The sequence below is a fragment of the Hypanus sabinus genome, chromosome 5 (assembly GCF_030144855.1).
Source record: "Hypanus sabinus isolate sHypSab1 chromosome 5, sHypSab1.hap1, whole genome shotgun sequence".
Taxonomy (NCBI): Eukaryota; Metazoa; Chordata; class Chondrichthyes; order Myliobatiformes; family Dasyatidae; genus Hypanus; species Hypanus sabinus.
In genome coordinates this window covers 132,831,441-132,853,062 of record NC_082710.1, presented here as the reverse complement: position 1 = coordinate 132,853,062, position 21,622 = coordinate 132,831,441, and the positions used below count along the sequence as shown (strand labels likewise).

Genomic DNA, 21,622 nt, shown 5'->3' with positions numbered 1-21,622 from the left:
CTTGGTAGAGGAATTTAAGTCCACACCCTTCTGATTGAGGTAGGCCATGGCAGAAAACGCAACAGCAGAAAATTAAATCTCATATTTGTGGTGAGAGACTGTCACTGCTAATAACACTACTGCATTGCTGACTGTTTAAAATCCAGAGGTCGCGCGTGACTGGATTGCTGGTAATGACATTCTTAAATTGCAAACATGTAGTCATGACAATATGAAGCTTAGACATACAGACACCATTGGGAATAATGACCAGACTGTTGTCAAATTTGCTTGTTGTGTGACTTGCTTCCTCCTGGGTTTAACCAATAAATTGTTGTGGAGTGTTCATGCAGGATAACCATCTGTTCTGACAATAATGTGAGATGTTTGGAATTTGTTGGGCATCGCCCTTTGTTGATACATCAACAGTATGGGCCAATGTGCTGTCTCTCAGTGTCTTAAGATACAGCTTTGGATGTGTGAACCTGCTTTGTTGTGGTGTAGTCATGCTAATCACTTGCGGTGGTTTATAAACATGACTTTGTGTGAAACGTTCTTGTTATCAGTTTGGATGCCTCACAATCAATGATCCAAATAGCAGAATCGTATTTGATTTTTATAGTCACATCCTGTGAATGTTATTTTTAATAAAAGGGGCTTATCTTATGATGAAAATGGGCTTTCTCTTTGGAGCAAAGGAAGATGAGAGGTGACTTGATAGAGATGTATAAGATGAGAAGCATAGTGTATAGCTAGAGTGTCTCGGGGTGGAAATGGCTAATACAGTGGGGCCATAATTGGAGGCAAATGTGGGGGGAATGTCAGAGGCAAGTTTTTTACGGAGTGGCAGATGTGTGCAACATCCTGATGGGTGGGGGTAGAGGCAGATACATTAAAGACAATTTTGAACCTCTTGGGCACATGGATGATAGGATAATGGGAGTTAATGGGAGGGAAGTCAGATTGATCTTGGAAGTTAAGTTTGGCACAATGTAGTGGGCCGAAGGGCCTTTACTGTGCTATAATGTTCCATGTTTTGTGTACTAAAAATGTGCAATTATTGATCCAGGAACTGGCTATTGCCTGTATGAACGAATTGTAGGTTAGCACAGGAGGCTTGAATCATTTTGCTCAGCACTGTGTAGGAATAACTAGCAAATGCTAATTTCATTTAAAATTACAGCAAGGGGAAATAAACATAAATGTTAACCAATTATGTTAATATGCCTTGTGATAATGAATTGCAATCAAATGGGCTTAGAGCAGGAAAGTTATCCATGGAGTTTGTTTGCAACCAATGGGCCCAAACCTTTTTTTTGGATGGTTATCACATTGCTTATTGTAGGAAATTGCCTCATTTTTACATTAAGTTGGTTGTCCACGGTACCTGACGATAGGAGTTAGATTTGTGCAGTTCTGGTATGAACTGCACATTGAAACCTGTGTGGGAGAGTTTTTAAAAGTTGGGAAAACATTGCACTTGGGGCCGTTCTGCACTCTTGATCTCGGAAGTCTGCGTCCAGTGGTACGAGTAGCCATTACAACTGGGGTCTTCCTTGCTTGCAGTGGATGAACTTCTATGCCTCATCATTTCTTTTGCCCTCCTCAGAGCCTTGCAGAACCACATCCCAGGCCATTTGATCTCACTGTCATCTGTCCAGTCCACCAGAACTGCCTTTACATGCTAGGACAGGCACATCCCCATCTCATTGGGGCATTAAGCCGGCTGGATACCGTCACCTGCTTTGGCTCACCTTTCAAAGCGGTGTACTAGGGTGTGGCCGCTGTCACATGCAAACAGCTACTGGAGCCAGAGGTGAGAGCTGAGTTTCCGGTGGGGACACAAATGTGAATGAGCTGCCCCAGAATGGATATAAGCCCCTTCAGTGATGCTATCCCTTCCTGGACAACCCATAAACCCATTACAACAATGATCACATGGGAAATAGGCCATGAAGTAATTTAAAGGGACAAGGAAGCAAAGTTAACAATAGCGACAAATCATCTGCTGGAGAAACTCGAAGGGGATGAGAATCATCTGTGGGAGGAAAGGAATTCAAAATAAAATGGCATGAATTTGATTTCAATATAAGAGTTGTCTAGGCATTGTAATTTTCCATTGCATTAAATTTTGTTCATCTTTGAATAGTGGATAAGGTACTGCTTTTAGAACTAAACTTTGAAGCTTTTGGACAAATTCCCGACAACATTTGATGCCACAAGGGAACCTAATCCATCATATAATGCATTCCTTTCTTTCCCCATTTGGGTTCCACAATGAATAAGCCAGTATTGAATAGCCTCTGCACTCAGAATGGTAATTTCCATTTGCAGACCCAGTTGTTCCATTGGGTAATTGAACTTGATATCTGGATGGGTCTTTGCAAATTTTAAAAAAAACTATATGTTCAGTGCACAGAACTTCAATATCATCGTTAACGATACAATAAATTTGAAGAATATCTTTTAGTTTTAAAGTTGTTCATTGGTGTCTATCACTGAGATTTTTATTTGATGAATTCCTCTGAATTGCTAAAATTTACCGTCAATCTAGCAATCTACAATGAAATTCTATAGCTATCACTCACTTCCACTGAATATTAATGTTGATTATGATTACAGGAAGAGAATTCTGTCTTTTCTGTAGTCAAAACATTTCTTTTAATCTCCTACAGATATTCTAAACACTATGTGCTATTTAAGGGACTTCCTTTGTTTGATGTCTTGACCTTGGATTTATGTTAAAATGCTTAGTAATGGAAAGTCTGGACTTCTGTATTTTGTTTTGCATTTAACAGCTTGAAACTGTGAGCTGTGTAACTTGAGCGTTATAGAATCAAGTAAAAATAACAAATATAGAAATTTGCACTAATCCCAGGTATCTGGAATCCAAATTAAAACCCAGTCTGAAAGCCACTTAAAAATGCTACAACCACTTTATTATTCATACCCAAATGTGCTTGTATTCTGTTTGTCATTAAGCAAGGATTTCCTTGACATACTGCATGCTGTTCAGGGTACTGTGATTTAACAGGTGTGTCTTTAAGGTCTGGATCTGTGTAGGAGGTAGATGGTCAGCCTGCTGACGTCTCCTGAGCTGACTCTGATTTTCCTCCTTACTGAAGTCAGAATGTATTTTTAAGAATTGCACGTCACCCTTTTAAACAGCAGAGGTGTCAGATTTTCCAGTCTACTCCCTGGTACATGGAGTAGATGAATTCTTGGCTTTAGTTTGCTTCCTTTTGTTAACTTAATTAAGATTACTTTTCACGATGTTTTATTATGGCCTCCTGGTTAAATTTTCAATTTTATGTTTGGCATTCTCTCCACAGGCAATTGATAATCAGTCTATTATGCCATGGTGACTTTTTTTTATTAACCTGTGCTTTTAAAAGGTGTTGGTAGAGAAACGTATAAAGTTATAAGTTTAAAGAAACAATGGGACTTAAACTGCCTCCTCTCGTTCCTGTTCTGCACAAGGATATAGGCAAGAACTCCTATGAATTGTGTACAGTGTATCCTCATTTAGTCTTTACTGCCTTTAACAGTTCTGTGGCTTTAAAATTCTGTGACCTGAAGTGTTAACTCCATTTCTGCTTCCATAGAAATTGCCTGGCCTGTGGCCACTTCCAGCATTTTGTGAGTTTTAATCTCGTATGGGCAGCTTTTTAATATTTGTTTATTATTGACCAGGCTGTTGGTTAAATTCCAATTTGGCATGTTGCTGAATTTGCTGTTTTAAAAGTGGTTTTGTTGGCCTGACATCAATTGGCTTCCCTTCTTGTATTCTCAATCTGGCAGAGTTGCTGCTTTGGCGCAAACAGTGACAGATTTTGGCATTGAGGTGTAGCAATGAAAGGCTGTGGCTGCAGTGTTCCAGTGACTTGGGTTTGATCTTGATCTGTTACTGTTGGTGGGCATATTGTAACTGAGGCTCCACTTGCATCTCCGAATGCTCCAGTTTCTTCCCAAATCCCAATGGGTTAAATGACCACTGTGATTACCCCTGGTTGTCCGGAGAATCTGGGTGAAGTTGCTGGGTTTACAGGAGGGAAGTGGAAGAATGGGGATCGATGGGAATGCTATGAGAGCTGGTCTAGGAAGAGGCCATTCAGCCCATTGAGTCTTTGTTGCCAGACAAAATGATTAATAATTTATGGAAAATATTCCTGAAGTGATTTTCTCCCCCCCCCACTGGCTTCTGATCCGACTTTTGTTTCACCAACTGCAGGTCAGCTGTAATCCAGCTCACTGGATAACATTCCTTGAAATAAAACTTCTGCTTTAAAATATTTGCCTTGCTGTATCTCTGAAAGGTAATAATTAATACTTAAAGCGGAGCTAGTTTAAATAGTTTACCATCTGTGCATATCAAAGTGAAGTAATTAAACAAGATTATAGAATTTGTCGAAAGCAGTTCACTAATATATTGCTGCAAGGTATGTGCATCCCTGCCCTGTGGGGAACAGAATAAGTAGCTCTTTGCTTCATTGTTACTCCCAACAGTATCCACAGAGAGAATGAGGAATGTAAAGAATGCAAAAGCCTTGTGTGAAGCCAACAATTAGAATCCTTGGCAAGTGGACTTGTCTGGTGAGCACAGTGAGACTCCTGGAGTTTAAGCACTGTTGCTAAACACAGTGGAAGAGAAGATCAGAAGTTCTTTGTCTGGCTTAAAGCTCTCGACTTCCAGTAATTTGGGAACTGGCTTGAGTAAGGTGTAGTTTTTGAGTCAGTGGATGTGCCATTAAGCACACATAGGAAAAGGACAGAAGTTGGTATGCTTCAGAATGCAATCATTATGCTTTTATCTGGGTAGGATGAGGACTAGATGACTGCTCAGACTTCAGTTGGTTGCATTGGACTACTTGGTATATACTGTATGTTTGGGTATGTGAACATTTCAATGAGATTTTAGCCAGCAGCCATGGAAATTAATGGTTATTATGAGAATGTCTGCAGGAAGTGATTCCACACATGAAGCATCTTCCACCAACTAATGATTTCTGATCTGTTATAGTGCTTTAGAATGTTTTTTTATTACTACCATGGAAATCAAAAGGTTTTCTATTTAATGAAATGATAAAAAATCTTGTAGGGTTGTGTAGAATATTTAGTTGTATGTAATGGGAAGTCAGAAAATGTCGACAAAGGACCGATTACGTTGGAAGGTAATATTGGTGCTTGGTTAGAATGCACCATGGTCTGTTTCATGCTTGTGTGTCATTATAACTGATGAGCAACTTCATTTGAAGTCATTAAGCCCGCTGAGTGTCAGAATTGATTTTGTGTGCAATAAATGGAATTGTCACTGAGGAACACTGTTGAATTTAATCCATTTGCAACTATTATGGCCATTTGTAGCCACCCAGTGATAGAAGAGGCCGGGGTGTTGAGACAGAATCTGAAACTCAGTGAGCCTGGGATGACTATCTGCAACAGATGGAAGCTATCTACCACCTGTAGCCAATTTTAAAATGGGAAAATGCTTGGACCATTGAGAACGAAAGGCATTTTGAGGTTATTTGGAAGTTTAAAGTTAAGGCAGTGAATCTAAACCATTTGTTTAGTACAGCAAGAAGCCACAGAGGAAGTCCACATGGTATTGAAATTGGTGAAAAGAATGAGTAATTGGGCTGGTGGAACATTTATTCCAGCAATAACCATGGGGAAGAGCTGAATGGTTTCAAGAAAAAAGTATAGATTAAATGGTCTGTGCATTAAGACAGCAGTAGATTTAAGTAATGCCCAAGGATGTATTTCTAACTTGAGTCAGACAAGCACCACTAACAAAGGGCATACTGAGTTCCAAACCCACTCACAAGGACATAAATTTCTGAACCATAGTGTTAATACTGTCATTATACCAGATTTGGGAACTTAACTGGAGACATTACAACATGAATGTTCTGAAAGGTAATCTTAATTAAATTACCAATGGAAGTGGACTAATGCCAAGAATTCCTAATCTTCATATATTGAAAGCAGACTGGAAAATCCAACACCTCTGCTGTTCCAAAGGTATTTCCAATATTTTAAAAAATTCTGACTTCAGACTGGAGGAAAATCACGGTCATCTCAGGAGACAGCAGTGGGCTGAAAATGTGCTGACTGCAGCGGCCCTGGCCTTACAGAGGCACCTGTTAATTACAGTACCCTGTACAATGCACTGTGTGTAAAGCAACTTCTTGCTTAATAACAGACAGGTATAAACCAATTTTGATATGAGTAATAAAAATGGTTATGACTTTTTGAAAGTTTTCAGGTGAAGGCATACTTGGGTTGATTGAAGATTACAAGTCAGCTATTCGGTGCATTATAATACCCAGCAAAATAGGATTAGCTGACTATTAACAACAGCATAATGGTGATTCTGAAGTTGTGCTAGAAAAGCAATATTAAGTGCAAATACTTGACAATGATACTTTGACATGCCACATGGAAAGTATGCTTCAGGATATCTAAAATTATTGCAGGTTACAATTACAATAACCACAACAAAATATGTAAATGTATTTGCAAGCCACGGTCTTTCCCATATGTATTGAAGAACCAGGTGGCGGTTAAGTTAGATGAATTAGAACAACATGAAGCGGTTGTGGTAGCAAATAAATGATTGGTTAATACTTAATTCTGGTCACTGAATTATAGGAAAGATATCAACAAAATAGAGAGAGTACAGGAAAGATTGTCACCTGGGTTTCAGCACCTAAATTACAGGGAAAGCTTGAACAAGTTAGGTCTTTATTCTTTGGAGTGTAGACGGTTGAGGAGGGATTTGATAGAGGTATTTAAAATTATGAGGGGGATAGATAGAGTTGACATGCATAGGCTTTTTACATTGAGAGTAGAGGAGATTCAAACAAGAGGACATGAGTTGAGAGTTAGAGGGCAAAAATTTAGGGATAACACGAAGGGGAACTTCTTTACTCAGAGTGGTAGCTGTGTGGAGCAAGCTTCCAGTAGAAGTAAGTGGTAGAGGCAGGTTCAATATTATCATTTTAAAAAAATTGGATGGGTATATGGACAGGAAAGGAATGGAGGGTTATGGGCTGAGTGCGGGTCAGTGGGACTAGGTTGAGTGTAAGCATTGGAATGGACTAGAAGGGCTGAGATAGCCTGTTTCTGTGCTGTAATTGTTATATGGTTATAAAGTGGGCAACACTGTTTAAGACTATAAGACATAAGAGCAGAATTGGGTCATTTGGTACATAGTCTACTGCACCATTTTATCATAGCTGATCCAATTTTCCCCTCAGTCCCAATCTCCTGTCTTTTCCCTGTATCCCTTCAAGCCCTGGCCATTCAAGAATCTATCAACCACTGCCTTAAATATATGTAAAGAAATGGCCTCCACAGCTGCCTGTGGTAACAAATTCCACAGATACACCACTCTCTGGCTTAATAAATTCCTCCTCATTTGTTTTCTAAAAGGACACCCCTGTATTCTGAGGCTCTGTCCTGTGGCCCTATACTCTCCCACCAGAGGAAATGTCCTGTCCAGATCTACTCTTTCAAGGCCTTTCACTATTCAATAGGTTTTAACTGCATAGTGGTCATACGGCAACATTAAAGTGCACTTCATGAGCTGAGTCCATTTCCTGACAGGATCTTTAGCTCGAGTTGGTACTAGCCAAAATTTTTGTACTATATCAGCTATGTGCATCACTCAGCTGAATGGGGATGAGGAGAGTAAGTCAACAGGATACAAAATAGCCTTTTGTGTGCAATCATCATTGAAGATTTTTAAAAGTTTTTGTAAAAGATGCTGCACAATTTAAAATAAAAATTCTGTCCATACAATGAAGATATACTCGTAGCCGTAAGTACTGAAAAAGAAAATCTTCAAAACTGAGATGTAGCAACATTGTAAAGTCAAAAGGAAAAGCTGTGCATTCACACAGCTTGTCTTGGGCTAAATATCATTACAAGAGCTTGCAGTCTGTCAAAAAATGTGCAGATGCTATGAAGGTTCCGTTGCCCATGTCTATTGAGTGTTCAACTTGGATGAAGCATTTCCTCATTGACCAAGTTGTCATGTGAATATGTTCGTCCTAGATTGACTTTCTCATTTTTAATATTTCATGATAGTTCAAAGGCTGGTGGAGCAACCCCTCACTATGACTTTGTTCTCTTTGCTATAGACCTTTTGTATATCGCTCACTGTTTAGCAAACAAACTGGAAGAAGTTTTATATGCCTAGGAGCTTTTGTCCTTGAAGATCTGTATTTGGAAACGTGCCTAAAATAGCTTTTTATTCCAAAATATATTACACCTCCCTTGCTTCAAGATTGTGTACACTTAGTTGTACAGAAAATGCATAAGTTATTTATGAAATAGCCTTACAAATAATTGTTATTTCTGGATCAACATGTATATCCAGATGTGCCTAGTTCCAATAAGTACAGTTAAACTTGTTTGATTTGGGAAGTCTTCAGCTACCCTTCCCTGCCATCTGTGAAGAAAGCATTCATCTGATTGAACCAATTTAATGTCTTTTTGAATGTGTACTTTTAATGGCTTTTTTATGCTATGACCTTTTATGTTTTTAAGTGACCTTGCATTTGGCTAGGAAAGACCTGGGATAGGATGTGTTCAAAACAAATTGTAAATTCTTTATGGATGACTGATGAGGATAAGGAGAATTTATTATTTGGGTTAAGAAGGAACATTTCCTTTTTGAAGAGAAATAGATGCTGATTTGTGAGAGATGTGTGTTATCCATGCTTTTGTATAGCTTGGAGATTTAGATCAGATAATTCAGTTATGCTCCAATTAGCATTTTTAAGTATTCATAAGTCATCCAAGTTGGAAATAAATTCCAGTGAAATTCTCAAAGCCTGATTGCTAATGATTGCATTGCCAGAACTTGAATCCCAAAATGAACCTTGCACCAGTTCTGGATCTATGATGATTTTTACCTGTCTTTTAATGCATTAATAAGTTCAGAAACAAGAATTGACTTGTTAACAAAACGTATTTGGAGGTAGTGAAAAGCTTTTGTTTGTATGCCATTAGATTGTTCAAACATAAGTACATTAAAGTAGAAAAGGGAAGCAAAATTAGAATGCCAAATATAGTGTTACATTTGGAGAGAGGGTGCAGTGTAGATAGACAAAGTGCAAGGGCCACTTTGAAGTATGGTGAAAGACTGAGTTCATCTTTGTTGTAAAACTCTTGAGCGGACTTATTTTACAATAGAGGAATAGAAGCTAATGCAGAACGTATTGCAGATCTAGAACTGGCCCAAGGAGGCAGTACTGTGTAAAAGTCTTAGATATCTATATCTGGGCGCATAAGATTTTTGCATAGTACTATATTTGTAAACGTGAAACGCAAAGCACGTTTGTAAAACTGGCGGGAGCAAAAGATGTTGGGAATGGCGAGGGTGAAGTGCTGCCGGAGGGGTGGGGGACCGGTGGCAGAGGAGTACTGGGCCAGGGAGGTGGGGGTGGTGCAGGTGCAGACACACCCAGCCCTGAGACACCAGGCAAGGTCATTTGATTCCAGACAACTGGTTTATTGATCGTCAGAGTTCTTCTGGTGCTCCCTACTCTTTCCACTATCCCTTCCCTTTCTCCCCAACCATGATGCCCCTTTCCCTGCTCTCTTTCTACTCACGGTCCACAATAGAGGCTTGTATCAGAATCAGGTTTAATATCACTCATTTATAACCTGGATTTTCCAGATTCCATGATAAGATGTTTCTACCGAAGATGTGTGACAGCTTACTGGCAGATTGTAAGGCAAGAGATTTGACTAAGGACATTACTTAATAACTTTTCTGAAACAAATTGTGGTGAACTATTGCCGCAAGCAGAAGCAAGTCTAGTGCAGGGTTGAGCCGTGCTGGGACATTGAGGGGTGCAATGTGTTACTGGGGTCACAAACTGAGTTTGCATCGCTGTTGTGGATGGAGTGAGTGATTTGGAGAAGAGTCGACGAGGAAGAGTTCTGATGCCCATCTACCTAATCTGGGTACGAGGTTGGATTGCTCCAAGAGCCAAGCCGCTTGGAGGTTGATAACAGCTTCTGGCTGGGCGGCCCAAGTGTGTTGCTGTGCCTGGAGCTGGGTCCTGGAGCACAGCACTACCTGTGCTTGGAAAACTTAAGTGTCAGCGAAGATAATCTGGAAGCCTGAGTGTTGGGTACGGAGGCAAGGGTAGGGCCGATTTCACTCGCCCTCCTGTGATTATTCCTTTCTTCGCTGCACTGTGGCTGTGAACTGGTCCGGATTGCTCTGTGCTTCTGCTGCTCTGGTGTGATGAACTGGGGATCGAGGCTTGGGCCTTCTCCAGCTGCTCAGTGTTGGTTTGGAACGCTGTTGGCTTGTTTCTGTTAGCGTGGTGTGTGTTTTCTTGCTCTGCACAGGGTTTTTGGTCTTTTTTTTAAAATTGGGTTATTTGGGTTTCTTGCTTTGTAGCTGCTGTAGGCAGACAAACTCAAGGTGTATAATTTATAGATTCATTTTTAATGTGCTTTGAATCTTTGAAATTAGTTTTTCTTGGTAGCTGTACAGTGCAATACATGAAATTACTGCAGTAATATGCAAGAGTCTTGGGTATCCAGGACTTTTGCATTGGACGATATCTTGGTGCTATCGGGGGAGGGGTGGGTGAGGGAAGGTTCACCAGGACTTTTCCCAGTATTCCGTGACTTGCATGTATTTGAATGTGATTCCTCTGTAAGTGAACCATTCACTCCTCACAGCTTAGAAAAATCTGTGGTTAAGTTGATTTTAGTGTCTCATCCAAGTCATTGGGATTTGATACAAGACTGTTCAAAAGATGGAGAAAATATTTTGTATAGGACAATTCAGTTTGCTTTCAGGTCTGTCTGTATCTTAATAAAATACTTCTGTGATATTATAACCTGGAAAATGCAGTTTTCAAAAAAAAGACTGTAATGATAAGCTGGAAGTTCTCCCCCCCCCCCCAAGTCAAAAGTTGAGTGTGTTTGTTTGTTTCTCATATATATATATATATATATATATATATATAAGAGAGAGAAAAAAAAAAAATATATATATAGGCCCGAGCTGCAGTACACTGCAATCCACCTGTTCAACACTAGCCCAATCACAGGATGATTTACACTCACCAGTTAACCTATTAACCAGTATGTCTTTGGGATGTGGGAGGAAACTGGAACAGCTGGAGGAAACCCACATGGTCACAGGGAGCGCTTACAAACTCTGCTGGAATTCAATTCCGAATTCTGACAACTTGCTGAGTCGTAATAGCGTTATGCTAACCACTGTGTCATATACACAAGTATGCACAGGTGTAGCGGGAGTATTACTTATAGCAGCATTGCAGGCATATACTGTAGCATCAGATAAGCAGTATTCACGAGGAATGCATTCCCTCAGTGGTATTAAGGGGAAAACTAAGTCAGCCAATGTTGGATTATCCCCAAGAACTTCAAAATAAAATAGTGGGACCTTTTGCATTGATTATAATGGGGAACTGTGACCACCATTTAGAAGGTGACTGTTTTTACCGTCTAGAACAGGCATGGGCAAACTACGGCCCGCGGGCCATATGCGGCCCGTTAAGCTTTTTAATCCGGCCCGCAGAACTTGATGAAATTATATTAATAAACCTTGTTAATGTTTTTTTCCCCGCCATTCTGGCGTTTTCCCAATAGATGATGCACTCTATATACATTGACCTTTGTTGAGGTGCAGCGTATTACTCCACATTTGTGCTTTACTCTTTGTTCGGCTCGACCTATTTGTGTGAACAGGCGTTCAGCGTCATGAACATCAACAAAGCCAGCCACAGATCCAAGTTAACTGACCAACACCTCAGATCCATCCTGAGAATCGCCACAACAAAACTAAATCCAGACTTTGATGCGCTGGCTAAAAAGGGAGACCAACAACACTGTTCCCACTGAAATTAAAAATAAGTTTCTTCGTTGTGTTATGTAAAAAATGCATTTGAAAATATTTTTTTCAATAAGCCTTACATGTTGCATGTCATTTCTGTTAAGTGATGGACATGAGTAGTGCGCAGGTGCATGTACGTTCTCAAAATAAAAAATGCGCTCCAGATCAAATAACGCGCTCTGCATACTGGCGCGCTGTCATTGTTCTGTCTTTGTGCTGGTCGTTGTTGAGTTTTGGCACGGGACAATTGAATAAGGAGCAGGACAAGTAGACCTGCATCTCCTACTGTTTTTGAAATAAAGACAGTCAGGAGGAGAGTGATGATGATAATATCTTGAAGGATAACAGAATTTTCATTGCTTTAAAATAATAACTGTTACTATTAAAAAAAGCTGTATTTTATTCATTTAATTTTCAGTGTTTTAAAAGTCATTTCAATAAATAGCTAAGTACCATGGGACTTCAAAGACAGATATTTTGTTGTAATGCATTTGTTCATTTTCAATTGAAATTAAAGCACATGTTTTCTACATATCCCATGATATTTTATTTTCTCTTATGAGGTGTATTACCAAAACACTCCGTCCATCTGCTCCTGGTCCGGCCCCCCTGTCAAATTTTAGAACCCTTTGTGGCCCACAAGTCAAAAAGTTTGCCCACCCCTGGTCTAGAACTTCAGTACTGCGCAGCTGCTGTGCTCTTTGTCCAGAAGTATCGTGACAGGGTGTTGTGCCTGCAATCTACTAACTTGAAAGGGAGAGTTTCACTGCGTTCAGCCCTCTTGCCTCTGGGGGAAGGCGTTGTATTAGAACGTAGATGTATGCTGCAGTCTGCAGTCAATATCTGCTTTTTCTGTTTCCATGCTAACTGGTGTGTTTGAAGGAGGATGTGCAGTCAGGGTTCTGCTGTCAAGCAGCATGTGATGAGAAATGATAACATTTCTGGGGAGGGCCTTGGTCAAAGCAGAACACGTTCAGTGTGTGTTGCTTTTGCTGAGCGTGCAGAGTTTTATCTGCTTAAACAGGTGCCATGGGGCAGTGGATGGCCCTGCAAGGCAGCAAATAGTTCTGCTACCCCACAGCTCCAGCAATCCTGGTTCAAACCCAACCTCCAGTGTGATCTGTGTAGAGTTCACGTGTTCTCCTGTGACCACAACATTCCTCCTTCTCTCGCATCCTAGTCACATCCAGGTTGGCTTCAGTGTGTAAATGAGTCGCAGGTGGAGAGGAATTGTTGGGAATGTAGAAATAAACCTGGGATCAGCCAAATAGGTGTTTACTGGTCAGCATGGAATCAGTGGGCTATCGGACCTATTTCCATGATTGATCACTGTATTGCTCTGTGACTAGGACTATCTAATTTTGTTTTATGTGCTGCTAGGACTTGATACAAACTACAGAACTATTCTACAGTGCGGTATATCACCCATCAGTTTCTTTGAGGCGTAATTCCTCAATCTATTCACCTCATTGGTAGATGGCTAATTACTATGAGGTGGTGGACTGGCTGGTAGCTCTACAATCTACTTATTTATTGAGATACAGTGTTGAATAGCCCGTTAAGCTGCACTGTTCAGCAATCCCCTGATTTAACCCAAACCCAATCACAGTGGCCCATCAACCTACCAGCCAGTACGTCTTTGGAATGTTGAAGGAAGCCAGACCACCCCGGGGACACCCATGCAGTCACAGGGAGAATGTACAAACCTCTTTCGTGTACTGTGAAGCCTTGTGCTAACCGAAATGTCTCCGTGCCACCCCTTCGGCTGCAGCTTCGACTTCTTGCTGTTCTCAGCCACCTGATCTTTTCTAGAACTGACACATTTCACCTATTTCTCTCACAGTGCTTCAAGGGCTTGTGTAAGGTTATTGTGGATGAACAGAATTGGATTCGCATGTCATGTCGTGAATGACATGTCTGCATTTGAAAGCAGCTCTAGTAGAGCGTAGGATGGGGGTGAGAACTCTTTTTGTTGAGGAATTTCGTAAGGCTTGGTTTTGTGATGTCTGGTACCTGAAATTAAGCTGCACCAATTGTGGCAGATTGACACGATGTACGGCTCAGTCGAGACTTCTCTCATGGTGTCCGTGGGACAGGCGTGCCCACTTGAAATTGATATTTTTTGTCCCCTCTGCTGGCTGCCTCACTTTCTCTTTAAATCGCTGTTATGTTTCTTCTCTTCTGCAGTCTAATTGGTCACTTTCCTGTCTTACTAAATTAATTTGAATGGACTTGTACAATTCACTGCAGTCTTTTCTCCGTCAATCAGTCGTTCCACAGTTTGATTTGAGAAAGGCTGTTCTGTCTGATGTTCGCTGTGTGGTAACAGAACGTGGGAGGAATTGTAGTCTCAACTGCAGGGGGCACTATCTTGACGTTTTGCAAGCCTTAATCCCAGACAGAGCCCTTTCATAAATTGACACAGTCTAATTTCACATGGACTGGTCAGTCAAAATAGTTTAATGCAGCTGCTCTACTGAACCCAGCAGACTTGATGTAGAATTTAGACCATTGGATTTGTGTGCTCAATACAGTTTCTTGTGTTTTCAAGAGATCTTTGGAAAAGATTTGTTTTTATTTACTTTTCAACCAACTTGTCTTTGTGTTTTTTGAGCCAGTTCTATATTCTACAATAATTGTAATGCTAAAATTTCCAAACTTCCAGTCCTCTGGATGCGCGAAGTACAGAAGAAAAAATAATGTGGGGAGTGGACAGCGGAAGAGATAAACTGGAAACTTGTTAACAGACTTGGTGGCTCCTGTGTAGAGCTTAGTTTATATGACCAAAAAGTGCAGACCTTTGTAAAAACTCTGTAACAGCACTTAACCCTTAATGATTTTGCATTTGTTCAGCAGTCCTCAGATGTGACTGGAATGTGCGAAGTCAGTGCAGGTAAGGCATTCTTTGCCTTTTGCTATTGGCCTTCCATCTGGCCAGACACTAAAACATGCACCACAATTCCTCGTCTACCACTTCACCCTCCCATCTCCTCCAACTATCCGTAACACTGTGGCATGCATGTTGTTTAGATGCTTGCGTGATGCATCCTCATATCTTCTGCGCCCATTATTTTCAGCGATCAGACCATCTTCTGTTTTCTACTTGGATTGTTTTGTAAGGTGCATGGTTTTGGCACGTCAATATGGCATGACTCAGGAGAGAAAGGTGTGAATTTGATTCAGTAGTGGAAAATGGTAATGTGTGTGATTGGGGGAAAAAGACTGTATTGAGGGGATTCACCAGATCGTTCTGAACAGTGTTGGAGCAGTAAGCATGATGCACTGCAGCACTAGTGATATGGGTTAATTTCCCGTAGTTATCTAAAAAGAGATTATGTTCTTTCTGTGGCCCTGTGGGTTTCCTGCCATGTACCAAAGATGTACAGGTTAGTTGGTCACATGGGTATAATTCAGCAGTGTGGGCTCATTGGGCCAGAAGGGCCTGTTACGATGCTGTATTTAAAAAAAAAACACACTAATGAAGTGTGAGGGAGATGTGACATTCATGATTTTGGGTCATCCAAAAGCACGTTGTGGTGAAGTACTTCAAAGACTGGTGTTCTAATGCTTAAGACCAGTAGTCAATTTTAGTCAAAGTAGGATTAAGCATAACTTGAGATCCTCAACAGTTTGCTTAAACCCAGTTTTGGAACTGTCCAGTTGTGAATTTTCCTAATGGCCATGAACCTTGTTAATTGAAAGTGATGAATCCAGACTGGTTTGCTCAGTATCAAAGAGATGACTCCCTATCGTTACATACTGCTCAGCTTGTAAATGGAGTTTCAAAGGTCTGTTTTTATTCTGCTCATCTATAACCATAGATGGTCTTACTGCCATTGGGACTACAGTTGATGATGGGAAGAATGTGTATTCAAATCAGTGAGCTGTGTCTGTTGGAATTAACCACCTGTTTGATCCAGTGCTGGTGAATTTCTGGACCATTTCTAATGGAGTTTTTGCAAAAGGAAAGTGACCCATGTAATTAAGTTTATCTGCACAGAATAGTCATGAACTTGAGTCTGAACGCCAACTTGCTGTTCCTCATTTATCGTTCTTGCAGTGTATTGCCGCAAAACAACAAACTTCGTGACATACTGTATGTTAGAGATGATAAACCTGATTCTGATTCTACTTTGGTTCTTGTAGGAACCAGATATAATTCTCTGTGTGCATGCTGTGACCCAAAGAAGTGGATCATTGGTGGCTTACGATCAACAGTTACCAGTGCAGTACCACAGCATAGCTGCGTGTTGTTCCTGTTGGGAGCTGGACTCGTGTCTCAATTAGTTCAGTCAAGTGCGCTCTTTCCCAGTGCAAGTTGGAGACTGCTGTCACAGAATAGCAATGACATCTGTTTTGGCTCCATCCATCGCCAGCCCCGTAAGCTCCTGAGAGGCTGCCACAGAAGGTGAAAGTTGGTGCATGCCCTCACAGGTAGCTGGGAACTAAGAGAACCAACTCATTCACAAAAATTAAATTGCTAGAAAAAGACACTTGTTAAAAATTAAATAATGTAGGAACGGGTGAGAGCATAGGTTTCAGATCAGGTTCAATGCCTAACTCTGTAAAGAGTGTGTTTGTTCTTCCTGTAATTGACGTTTCCTCTGTATGTTTTAATTTTTTTTCTTCCACATTCCCAAAGGACATTAAGTTTAGGGTCAGTGAGTTGTGTGCATGCTAAATTGTTGGTGCTGTCTTTTGTCCCTTGGCTCCAGAGTAATGATGTCTCATTTGGCTGTATTCTTGTATGGTTAAATGACAATTACACTTGAATTTTGGCAGTGTTTTACAGTGACACTTGGGGGTTGTCCCTAAAGCATCTTTGGACTGCGACATTACACTGCATGCGTCAATGTACATGTGACAAAGCACATTTTTGAAGATGACCTTTTTTTTTGAGTAGGGGAGCGGATTTAAGTATTTTGAATCGATCATTTTTGTTCTTGGGAACATTTTAGGATTTCTTTTCTCTCCAAAGATTCTTGAGGTGCTTATGAACACATTCATCTGACTCGGATATTAATTGCAGCCTGACATGAAATCCATGTACCTGCAGTCCTTTCCTGTACTTGTGTCAGCCTTTTTTTTAATATAAATAGTAGAACTGAATAGAGTGTCAGAATTAATTCAATTCTAATGGTGAAGGGGGCCCCACTGAATTGTTGTCTTAAGGTACATTTTAACTCGTAGGACTTATTTGGGAATTTGATATTGATGTTTAACATGATAACTTCTGTAATAGATCAAAACTTGTCTCTTTGGGGTAAAGTGAGACGTGTTAATAGTGAGGTTGTCACGCAGTGACTTTCTTTATGACAGTTCTGTCAGAGGAGTTATGGATGTAGTAATACGAGTAGGAATTTATTACTGTGTAGCTTGTCCCACTTGCAATTAAAATTCTTTACCTGTGAAAAGTTGATGTAACATTGAGTGTCTTTTTTTTCGCTTCCTCCCTTTTTGGTGACTGGTTTCAACCTCAACCACTGTTGCTTTCTGTCTCAGCAATTATTGGCTGCCATTGGATATTGCAGTTTGTCAGGATTTTTTTCCTCTTGTATACTTAATACTCATTATAACTCATCATTGCTACTTGTCTGGGATTAATTGACTGGTATGCCTGAGAATTAAATCCAGATCATTTCTTATTTGGACTTATTTTACCATCTCTTGATTGTAATTGCAGAAATATAGTGTGAGACTGCAAAAAGGAATTCTCCTACTTTTAAACTGTAGAACATTTAATAAATGATATAATTCCCAGGTTGGCTTTGAATAGTACACCAGAGAACCTTTGGCCTGACGTGTGAAATGCTGAAGGAACTCAATGGGTCAGGCAGTATCTGTGGAGGGAAGTGAACATCAATGTTTTGGGTTGAGATCCTGCTTATGACTGTAAAGAAAGAACCTGTGTATCCAAAAAAAAAAATGGGAAGGGGTGGAGGTGATTCTTATGAGGGAGTGGGAATAATGTATGAAGTAGGGAGATGATGGGGAGAAGAGACAAGTGGGCTGAAGATGATGGAATCTGATTGGAGAGGATAGTGGACCATGGAATAAAAGGAAGGTGAGGAGGGAAACAGACCAGTTGTGTTGGTGATTCCTCCCCTGACAAAACTTGAACACAACCCAGATGGATTCAATATTTTAAGAGTTACTAGGCTTTGGAAAGCTTGCAGAGGACTGGAAAATTGCAAAGGTCACTCCACTCTTCAAGAAGGGAGGGAGACCGAAGAAAGGAAATTATTAGCCTGAAATCAGGATTTGGGAAGATCCTGAAGGAAGATTTGGGAAGGTCTTCACAGAGGATGAGGTTCTGGGATACTTGGAGGCACATGATAAAATAGGCCAAAGCCAGCATGGTTTCCTTAAGGGGGAATCTTGCCTGACAAATCTGATGGAATTCTTTGAGGAAATAACAGGCAGGATAGACAAAGGAGAGTCAGTGGATGTTGTTTACTTAGATTCTCAGTAAGCCTTTGACAGGGTGCAGCACATGAGGCTGTGGAGATTGCAGGGGTTGGTGTTGGGACTACTTTTCACATGTGAATGATTTGGATGTTTGGTATTTGTGGGTTTGTAGCCAAATGCAAGCATTTACTTCAAGAGAACTAGAATGTAAGAGCAAGGGCGTAGTGTTGAGACGTTATGAAACATTGGTGAGGTTTTACTTGGGGTATTGTGTGCAGATTTAGGCTGCTTGTCTTAAGATTGTGCTGAAATTGGAGAGGATTCAAAGGTTCATGAAAATGATTTCAAGCGTCTGAAGGCTCTGGGCCTGTGTTCACTACAATTAGGAAGAATGAGGAGTGACCTCATTGAAACCTATCGAATGGCGAAAGGCCTTGATGGAGTGGATGTGGAGAGGATGTTTCCTTTGGTGCGTTGCCTAAGACCAGAGGACATGGCCTCAAAGTAAAGGGGTGTCCTTTTAGAATGGAGATTAAGAGGAATTTCTGTTGCCAGGGAGTGGTGAATCTGTGGAATTCATTGCCACAGGCAGCTGTGGAGGCTAAGTCTGACTATATTTAGGGCAGAGCTTAGTATCTTGATTGGTCAGGGTATGAAGGGATCTGGGGAGAAGGCTTTATAAGGTGCAGGTGAGGCCTCATCTTGAGTACTATGAACAGTTTTGGGCTCCTCATTGAAGCAAAGATGTGCTGGCATTGGAGAGGGTCCAGAGCTGGTTCACAAAGATGATTCCAAGAATGAAAGGGCTGGCGAGATCTCATTGAAACTTTTCGAATGTTGAAAGGCTTAGATGGAGTAGATGTGGAAAGGATATTTCCCATTGTGCGGAGTCTAGAACAAGAAGGCATGGCCTTGGGATAGAGGGGCATCCAGTTAAAACAGATGCAGCAAAATTTCTTTTGTCAGAGGATGGTGAATTTGTGGAATTTGTTACCACAGGCAGCTGTGAAGGACAGGTCATTGGGTGTATTTATGGTGGAGATAGGTACTTGGTTGGCCATGGCATCAAAGATTAAGGGGAGTGGTTCTGAGGAAGGAGAGAAAAAAGAAACGGCCATGATTGAATGATGGAGTAGACTTGATGGGTCTTTTGATGCCTACATCAATCAGTTGATCATGGATGTTGTGTCCTAACTCTCCAGATGAGCAAGCCTAAGCAGCACGATATGAAAAGCAAGCTGTTGCCAGTATAGCAAGTATCCGCTCTCCATGCATCTGATGTACCTAGAAGAATGGCAGAGACTGCAGCTTAGTACGAGCAGCATCACTGGATTTTCCAGTCAATGTTGAGCTCAATGTAGGACTGCCTTGGGGACTCCAGCTCCAGATTTTTCTCTCGGGATTTACTCCCAAAGCTCCTCTTCATGAGTGGGTATAGCCGCAAGGCAGCAGAGGTTTGAAACTAGAATTTTCCTTTTAGAAGAACTGCTGACCATGGCTGCTGAGCCCCATCTGCCCAAAGTGACTAGTTTTAAGAGCCTTTGCCCCTTCTCATTTACTAGATAAAGGTCCGCTGGTCTCGGTAGCTAAGCCACACCAAGGCTAGGAACTGGACTTGGTTGTCAGAGGCTATTTGAGGTGCACACCATTGGGATCATTTAATAGTGGGTGTTTCTCTATTACCACCCCCACTGGCTGTAACAACCATGAGGAACCCCTGAATGCCACCCTTTTCATGATGTTTGAATCTGGAAGTTCGATTGAAAAGTGCTCACTGAATAAATGTTGACCTAAACTTTAGTATTTAAAAAGAGTCTCTGCTGCTGGGCAGGTTAGTCAAGTAACAATGTTTATTGAAAGAAATTTGCATAAAACTTGCAGATCATCACTTTTGCTGTGTGAAACATGTCCTGGCATTTTCCTGTGGTAAAACTTTGCATTTGGGTTGAAAGATATTGGAATGATGTATGTTCAACTGATCTCATCTTTATTTCTTTTTAGGAAGTCACTGGAAAGAAATTTGGGCAGAAAGATTTTCGTTCAGCACTGGAAGATGGAGTCCTGCTGTGCGAGTAAGTGTGTAGATCAAACTTTGCTACTATCCTTTTGGAAGGAGGGCAGGTTTTTGGGAGTCTTTTGCTAAGTCCACACTAGACCACATAATTTTGAAAACGTCGGTTTTGCATAAAAACGATAGGCATCCATACTAGGCATTTTGAAACTACCTCTGTCCACATTAAAACGGTTATTTGGGTGAATCTCCTACTGGGCATGCACAGGACACATCTCCAGAAAACGCGCAAAGAGGAAACAGGATACTGTTTCCGTGGCGGCGTTGAAACCTGTGATGTGGAGGATAGAGTTGAGGCACGTCACAGTGACTGATGTACAGTTTCTTCATCCGCTTCGAGTGCGCCTTACTCCGACAGTTTGTCCAAGCAGCAGGTGATGGCTGCGACATATTTGGTGTTGAATCTTGCCATGAAAGACTTGATGCGCGTTTGTCCAGTTACAGACTAGGAAAAACTTAAAAAAAGAAATTACCAAACAATGGACATGGTTGGCTCTCGCACAGAACTGAAAAAACTGAAAAAACAAATACTGGAGCCTATGGAGGCAACCGACAGGGAGTTCATGGACAGTATGACCCGGCTGATGACGAACATTGGAAAAACTGAATAACTCTGTTGCAGAGGGATTTGCAATGATGAGGAATATGATGGCTTCCCCCCCTCCCCCCCCAATACTTTTCACTGCCACGTTACCAGCCTCACAGCCATTACAATAGCTACACATATGGACACACAGACCCCTGGGTGGCCCCACCAACATCTTCCCCACTCCCACAGAGGGGTCACCCTGGGAACATTTCCTACAGCCGTAGGCACGTCATGATAGCGTTTTTGAAAAGCTCCAGTTGCGCCGTACACACTACACCACCCAAACAGCGTTTTCAGATTTACACACTCCGGAGAGCGTTTTAGAAAAGCTCCGTGTTCGGGGAGGAAAATGCCGTTTCACTGTGGATGGAGTATCAAAACGAAGAGAAAATCTTCAATTACAGATTTATCCAGTCTAGTGTGGGCATAGCCTTAGTCTGGCGGTTCTTTAGGAAATGGAATATCAAGCTGGTTTATGTTTGTGGTTCTGAGTTATCACCTGCTTCTCTGTCCAACAGTCCCAGCTTTACTTGTGGGGCCATATTGCATCTCGAAACTGTGTTCCTCCGTGTTTCTCTACATAACCTTACAGATCAATAAATTGCATTTTCCTCTGGATCAGCAGCTGTACACAATTTGCAGTTAGACCTGTTTGATGTTACAGTAGTATAGTGCTGCGCCT

General features: G+C 41.1%; 1 protein-coding gene across 4 annotated transcripts in view; it reads left to right on the top strand.

Moving 5' to 3' along the window:
- Window positions 1-21,622, top strand: part of LOC132394363 (LIM domain only protein 7-like) — a 237,867-nt gene that overhangs the window by 36,159 nt on the left and 180,086 nt on the right. For all 4 annotated transcript variants that reach the window (XM_059970419.1, XM_059970421.1, XM_059970420.1 and 1 more), the window contains exon 3: window positions 20,282-20,352. In XM_059970419.1, the coding sequence (XP_059826402.1) occupies window positions 20,282-20,352 (71 nt within the window). The remainder of the gene's footprint in view (window positions 1-20,281; window positions 20,353-21,622) is intronic.